This window comes from Thamnophis sirtalis, unplaced genomic scaffold, assembly GCF_051295495.1.
Source record: "Thamnophis sirtalis isolate CommonGarterSnake01/CBP01778 unplaced genomic scaffold, rThaSir2_p1.2 scaffold_2, whole genome shotgun sequence".
NCBI lineage: Eukaryota > Metazoa > Chordata > Lepidosauria > Squamata > Natricidae > Thamnophis > Thamnophis sirtalis.
In genome coordinates, this window is record NW_028261382.1 from 66,967,003 (window position 1) to 66,974,650 (window position 7,648).

A 7,648-nucleotide genomic window follows, 5' to 3' on the forward strand; every position below is an offset into this window, starting at 1 on the left:
CTCCCCCCCGCAGAGGACCTCCGGAGGCTTCAGGAACTTCCCTGAAGCCTTTGGAGCGCAAAAAAACCAGCCCTATGGGCAAACCGGAAGTTCAGGAACGGACTTCTGGTTTGCTCGCGTGTCAGTTTAAGCCCTCCGGAGGCTTCAGGGAAGCCTTCTGAAAGTCCCTGAAGCCTCCAGAGGGCCTCCGGGGGTGGTGGCAGGGGAGGCTGTTTTCACTCTCTCCAGGCTCCTATAAAGCCTCTGGAGCCTGGGGAGGGCGAAAAACGCATGTAAAAAAATGGGAAGGAGTGTCTCTCATGCGCCATTGTTGCCCTACACCATTTCTGACCAATGGCAGTCCAGTCTCTTCTTGAAAGCTTCCAGGGATGAAGCTCCCACAACTTCTGAAAGCAACTTCTGTTCCATTGGTTGATTGCTTTCACTGCCAGACAATTCCTCCTCATTTCCAGGTTGAATCTCTCCTTGATCATTTTCCATCCATTTTTCCTTCTCTGGCCTTCAGGGGCTTTGGGAAATAGCTTGACCCCCTCCTCTCTGTGGCAGCCCCTCAAATATTGGAACATTGCTATCCTGACTCCCCAGTCCTTCTCTTCACTGCACCACCTCGGAAGAGCCGAGGTGGTGCAGTGGGTAGAGTGCAGTACTGCAGGCCACTTCAGCTAACTGTTATCTGCAGTTCAGCGGTTCAAATCTCACCAGCTCAAGGTTGACTCAGCCTTCCATCCTTCCAAGGTGGGTAAAATGAGGACCCAGATTGTGGGGGCGATATGCTGACTCTGTAAACCGTTTAGAAAGGGCTGAAAGCCCTATGAAGCGGTATATAAGTCTAACTGCTATTGCTACTAGACTGGCCATGTCCAGTTCCTGCAACCATTCATCATATGTTTTAGTCTCCAGTCCCCTCATCATCTTGGTTGCTCTACTCTGCACTCTTTCTAGTCTCAACATCTTTTTTACATTGTGGCAACCAAAACTGGATGCAGTACTCTAGATGTGGTCTTACTAGGGCTTTATAGTACCTCACTTGATCTTGTATCCCTCTGTTAATGCAATTTAGGATTGCATTAGCTTTTTTGCTTGCCACCACACACTCCTGTCTCCTATTTAGTCTGTTGTCCACTAAGACTCCAATATCCCTCTCACAGTTTCTGCTATTAAGCTTGGTTTCACCCAATCTATATTTGTACTTTTGATTTTTTTTCCCCCAGGACTTTACTTTTCTCTGGATTGAATTTCATTTTGTTAGAGAGTTGCAGGAAGTTAAAAACTAGCAAAACCAAAATGAACAGACTTTACCAGAAAAGAAACTGAGAGGAACCAACGTTCCCAGAGTCCTCCCCAGCCCAAGTGGTCCAAAGTCACTTTTAATTTCTTCAGGGACTTCTCTTTCTTGCAGGGAGTGGGTGCTTAGTGCCCCTACACTGAAACTGGGGCATGTTCAGAGCTGCTGGTTCCCCCCACAGAACTCCTGGTGCCTAACCCTGCCCGGACGCCCTTCAAACTGCACCAGGTAGAACTGCCTGGCCAGGTGCTTGGCCATGTCTTTGAGGGCAAAGGAAGCGGCCACGATCTCCGAGATGAGGAAGCAGAGGAGGACACCATGCACCGCCATTTCCAGAGGCATACAGATCACCTGATGGTCCGTCAAGATGAACAGCAAGACGGGCATCTCAATGATGAAGGACAGGAGGAGGAATCCAGCCAACTTTGGAACCTGTGGGAGCCAATGGGGAGCGGGGGTGTCACCTTTCAAGAGAATAACCTGGTGACAACCCTGAAGTTCACCTGACCGGATCCATCTTGGAGCTTCAGTGCTGCCACACTATTGCTGAGAGATAGGGAAGGGGGAATAGAGATAGCCAGCGTTTTGTAGCCAAAACCAAATATCTTCTCTTGGAAACCAAGGACATTCTCACACCTGGTCAGAGAGAGGAGGAGTGATGTCATCAGGCAACCAGGCGGCACCTTGATTGGACCATGTGAATTTTAGGGGGGGACTTTTAATTAGGTGAAAACCGTGAGAACCTTCAGAGTCGGTTTTCCCCAGAACTGTGCCAATATGATATATCCAAATAAAACTATTCTTTGAGGAATCTACCTGCCTTGGGAGTTTTGTTCTCCATGGGTGTATTATTTGGAACCCTGACAACTGGCCCCTGAAATTCATCCTGAATTTCAACTATATCTCAGAAGCCTCTGGCACCCTTGAAACCAAATCTGCTCCTCAATGTTCTTCTCTGCTTCCGTTTAAGATTAATTTAATGTTTTGAAAACTCACCAGGCATTTGACACCTGCTCAGGTGTATCCATGGGAGGGGGGGGTCTGAAAAAGTCAGAGGGCAGCCTTGCCCGGACAATTGAAACCCCGCCCCCTATGAGAGGCCTGCAACAACTTCTCTTTCAGGGCTGCAGCTGCAGGGACCCCAGGCTCTTTGATTTCAGTGGAAGATATTTTGCAATAATGTCTAAATATATCCACAACTGAATAGATAGAGCAGAGCTCTATTTATAGAAAGAAAGCTAAGCATAGTATCCCCTGTCATTCCTTACCTTTTCTTGCAAATTCCCAACGTATCCAAGGAAGAGACGAGCGGCTTCCACTCCGACAATTGTCAGGTACGCAGCAACCAGCAAGCATTGGTAGTAAAGGGGTAGCAAGCTAAACTGTGGGGGCATAAAAAGAGATGGGGGTATTTTCCAATGGGCCCCTCCTGCTACGCTACTCCTGCCCTTCTCCAGAGCCTTCTCCAGCCCAAGGCAAGCATGGAAAGCCCAGCTTGAGATGTTACTGGGAAGGAGGTCCTCCCTGCCAGAAAAGGGAAGCAGCCCCACACACTTGGTGCAGCCCAGCTCCAATGCCTGCATTCGCAGGGAGGCTGGAAAGCTGCCTCTTTAGAGCTCCAGGGTTGTCTGGCCACAATTCAACAGCAAGCCAGGATAGATTCACTGGCTGCATTCTCATAACAGACAGGATTCAGCCAGCTGGTGCTTCCCTCCTTTCTGGTACCATAATAATGAAACTTCCCTTATTATATTGCAAGCAGCCATCCTTTTTGCACTGGCCAAAAATATTTTATCTTTACATTCTGAAGAAAATAAACTAGCTGCATGCAGATCTGGTTTCCTCTGAATCTAATAAGAGGAGGGAGGTCAAGCTATTTTCCAAAGCACCTGAAGGCCAGACAAGGAATAATGGATGGAAAGCGAACAAAGAGAGATTCAACCTAGAAATGAGAAATTTTCTGACAGGGAAAACAATCGACCCATGGAACAGAAGTTGCCTTTGGAAGTTGTGGGAACTTTATCACTGGAGGTTTTCAAGAAGAAACTGGACTGCCATCAGTCAGAAACGGTGTAGGGTCTCCTGCTTGAGTGGGGGGTTGGACTAGATGACCTACAAGGTCCCTTCCAACTCTGTTAATCTAATCTGAGCCCTCCATTAACCCTCTCTTGCAGGATATAGGGAGAATTGAAGGTAAGCCTCCTGCGGACTTTGCCTGCTCATATGAGACAAAGACTCTTCTCCTGACCCAGATAAAAGTGTAGTGAGAACACAAGACTTTTGAGGGACCCAAAGCTTTCTTTATGGTGCCCTGGTGGGGCTCGTGGTTCATGATTCAGTTTAATGATGATTAAGGGCTGGAGGCTAAACCATATGCAGTGGTGGGTTCCTACCGATTCGGACCGGTTCAGCCAAACCGGTAGTGGTTTGGCAGCCTGGGTCGCTGGAAGTGGTCCTCTTGTTTTTCAGTTCTGTACATGCGCAGTGCACATCAAGTAGGTGCACACAGCACACGTATGCATGTGGCATGCACATGAATGAACTGGCAGTACTGCCTGCTGGAACCTACCCCTAGCCATATGAAGATCAATGGAGGGAACTAGGTAACCCTAGTCTAACAAAGAGAAAGAGTAGGGATGACACTATAGCAGTGTTCCAATATTTGAGGGGCTGCCCCAAAGAAGAGGGGTGTCAACCTATCCCCCAAAGCACCTGAAGGCAGGACAAGAAGCAACGGATGGAAACTCATCAAGGAGAAACCCAACGTAGAATTAAGGAGGAAATTCCTGACAGTGAGAACAATCAACTCATGGAACAGAAGTTGCCTTTGGAAGTTGTGGGAGCTTCATCACTGGAAGCTTTCAAGAAGAGACTGGACTGCCATCAGTCAGAAATGGTGTACGATCTCCTGCTTGAGCAGGGGGCTGGACTAGGGCAGAGGTGCCAAACTTGCGTTGTCACATCGTCATGTGACGTATCACTTTTTCCCTTTCACTAAACCAGGGGTTGGTGTGGCCAACACACGATGCATCCGTCCCATGGGCTACGAGTTTGACACTCCTGGATTAGGCCCTCCATGGTCTTTTCTTTTATTCTCCATGTTAAAGACCACAGGTTGCAATTAAATGGAGTAATGCACAATCTTTTCAGGAGACGCTGTCTCTTGTCCTGCTCCAGTTCCAGGATTCCTCCAACTATAAGCCCTATTTACAAGCTCCAGTCATGCCATGGACTGGAAAACTTCCTTTCCACCCTTTAACGGATTATCAGAGTTGAAAGGGACCTTGTAGGTCATATATTCCAACCTTCCCAAGCAGGGGAAGAGAGTTACCTTCAGCAGCTGCCCCAAGAGCCCTTTACCTTTAGCTCCAGCATAATTGCCTCGGACAGACACCAGAAGGGGAGGAAGAAGGCGTTGAAGTACAGCAGCATCTGAAGGGGGAGACTGGAGAGCACCATCTGGCCTTCGGGGGACAGAAAAAAGCTCAGTGGGAAAAAAATCGGTTTCCTTGTTGTCTTTGGTTTTGTGATGGACATTTAAAGCCTAGAATCCGGGATCAGAAGAAGCCTTTGCCTTCAGGTCTAACCCCTGGTTCAGGACAGGAATCTGAATCAAAGCCCCCCAGGAAAGCCTCTGCTGGAACATACCTGTAGGAAGTAGCACCCACCCCTCTCCTAGAAAAATGAAATATTCTAGGAAATATTAAAAAGGCAGAATATTATCTTTATCTGGATGAGAAACGGAGAAACATGTTTTTAGGCAGGAAACAGACTCACTCTGAATAGCCCCCACCCTCCTCAAGAGTCCACAGCAGATGTCCGCACTTAAACAATAAAGAGATAGCTAGATCTATTCATAGGCAAATGCCATCACTCAAGATCCAACAAAGGTGGGATTAACCCTCTACCCATCTCACCACATGGCACCTGGGAAGATTACATCCCCCAGCAATTACATCACCCATCAATTCCCATGATCCACCATCCTCTTCAATAATTCTGCTGGAATTAAGTCTCCCCAGGAGCCTTGCAAGGGAAGCTAACTAGCAACCAAAGAGTTCAAAAATTGCAGGAGGCCCTGGTGGTACCCGACTTGTTCCATTTGGCCCCATGCCAGTGCTCGTCTTTTCAGGGTGTGCAAGATGATGCATCTAAAAACGAAGGACCAATTGTGGCCAATATTTTTTTGACCCACTCACCGTTGTGTGTCTGGCCCTGCTCCTGAGGTGGTCCTCTCCTCCTCCTTCCCACTGCCAGGCCAGGCAAGTATGAGACCTCCCTCAGTTGGGCCAGCTCTGTGCACATTTCAGGCAGGGGTCTTTTGTGGCAGCCTGGAGTAAACACAGTTATTCCTCGATTTATGACCACAATTGAGCCCAAAATTTCTATTGCTGTGCGAGACAGTTGTTAAGTGAGTTTTGCCCCATTTTATGACCTCCATCGTTAAGTGAAGCACTGCAGTAGATAACTCAGTAACCTGGTTTTTAAGTGGGTCTGGCTTCCCCATTGACTTTACTTGTCACAAAGGGGGATCGCATAAATCTCTGGGACACAACAACGGTCACAAATGCATGTCAGTTGCCATTGGTGGTGCCCGACCTCCTTCTATTTGACCCCAAAATTGGAGCACCCAAAATTTGATCCTGCGACCACGGGGATGCTGCAATGGTCGTAAGTGTGGATTTTTCAGCCCCTTTGAGAGCTTGTTCTCCAGGTCAAAGTCTCTTTAAATGGTTAGAAATGCTTCTTCCTAGGTTTCCCCCCTCCTGGGTTGAGCTGGCATTGAAGCACCAGCTGGTAACGGAGTTTCCTTCCATCACTCGATTTCTTTGGAACGAGCTCCCCGTGGAGATTCGTACCCTCTCCACCGTCCAAGCCTTCCGCATAGCCTTGAAGAACTGGCTCGCCCGTCAGGCCTGGGGATAAGGATAGTTACCCCTCCCGAATGATGAATGTATGTTGCCTACTATTTTATTATATGTCTTCTATCTTGATGTTTGTGTTCCCCCCTTCCCAGTTTTATGTGAGCCGCCCTGAGTCCCCTCAGGGAAAAGGGCGGCCTACAAATTCTAATAAAACTACAAAACTACAAACTACAAAACTTTGCCAGCCTGCCCACAATCTATTAACAGATCAACAGAGTTCGAAGGGACTTATATAGGTCATCTAGTCAGAAGGGACACCCCTTTGAGGCCATTCACGATTTGGATGCTCTTGAGACCCTCCAGCAGGAGTGGGGAACCTTGTTGGCTGAGGAATCCTGGGAGTTGAAGTCCACAAATCATAAAAGGCCAAAGGTCCTTCCCCTACTCTACAGCCTTGACCCTCCACCCAACTATCCAGCTTTTTTGGCGTTGCTGCCTTCCACATTGGGCAGGCAGGGCAGACAGGATCCCAGGAGGGCTTCAACCCTCCTTGCAATGAGGGTGGGACATGTGAGAACCTCCTGTGCTATATGGCACCCCACTCCCACCCCCTATCCCAGGTACCTAGCTGGTAGAGCTCAGCCATGCTTCTGTCCTAGGTCTGGCCGTTGCTGGAGAGAGAGAGAGAAAGAGAGAGAGAGACCAAAAGTCACCAAGGCTTCCAGAGGGAAGTTGCAGCCCTGACAACTCCCTCTCCCCCCTTCCCAGCTGGATCACGTGAGATGTGGTGATAGTTGTGCTTAATCGCATTATCAGGCCAGGCTGTCCCAACTGTCCTTCAAGCCAGGGCTCTGGGCTAATCTGGTGCTGCTGAAAATAGGACGTAGGAAGGATGAGAACATGACTATGCCTGGTCTTTGAGTGTCTGATGTTGTAAGATGACAAAGCCCCCATCTCTCTGCTCCCATTGCAACCCTTCACTTAGAGCACTGAAAAGGCATCCTAGCGACCTTCAGACTATGCCAGGGGTCTCCAAACTTGGCAGCTTTTAAGCCTTGGGGACTTCGACTCCCAGAATTCCCCAGCCAGTGTTTGCAGCACTTCTTTTTGTGCCACATCCGTCATCGGACGTTGGCGATCATGTTGGCGATATTATTTTTGTCAACAGCCGCATGAAAAAGTGCTGCTGAATTTTGTCCAAACTGATCTCTTAGATTTTGAAGCCACGATGTTCTTCTTCTGCCTCAACCTCATTTGCCTTCAATCTTTCCCTGGAGGATTAAGGGAAGGATGCCGAATATTTCCAGGTGTCACATCCCATGCCCAAAATATTCTAACTTTTGCTTTTTTATGGGTTTGATTATTTCCCTTGGCTTTCCCAGGCAGAGAAGTGGGTTCCCACCAGTTCAGACCAGTTTGGATGAGTAGGTAGTAACTCAGCCTGTCACGCCCCTGAACCAGTCCTATTATTGGCAGCACCATCTTGATTTTCGATCTG

The 7,648-nt window shown here is 48.3% G+C and overlaps 1 protein-coding gene across 1 annotated transcript; it reads right to left on the reverse strand.

Annotated features, from left to right (window-relative positions):
• Nucleotides 1-823: 823 nt before the first annotated feature.
• On the reverse strand, nucleotides 824-6,908 carry LOC106538754 (transmembrane protein 17A-like). The gene is made up of 5 exons (XM_087703757.1): nucleotides 6,775-6,908; nucleotides 5,485-5,616; nucleotides 4,646-4,749; nucleotides 2,554-2,667; nucleotides 824-1,717 (listed from the first exon to the last, which is right to left on the reverse strand). The coding sequence occupies exons 1-5, from the start codon at nucleotides 6,794-6,796 to the stop codon at nucleotides 1,442-1,444; spliced, it is 648 nt and encodes a 215-aa protein (XP_087559883.1). The 5' UTR covers nucleotides 6,797-6,908; the 3' UTR covers nucleotides 824-1,441.
• Nucleotides 6,909-7,648: the final 740 nt, after the last annotated feature.

Bases quoted from the DNA above. Each gene is read 5' to 3' on its own strand.
- LOC106538754 (XM_087703757.1), bottom strand. From the start codon at position 6,796: ATGGCTGAGCTCTACCAGCTAG. The intron at 4,750-5,484 runs GTGAGTGGGTCA...TGTCCCCCGAAG, and splicing joins GCAGGGCCAGACACACAACG to GCCAGATGGTGCTCTCCAGT. The intron at 2,668-4,645 runs GTAAAGGGCTCT...ATGCCCCCACAG, and splicing joins CAATTATGCTGGAGCTAAAG to TTTAGCTTGCTACCCCTTTA.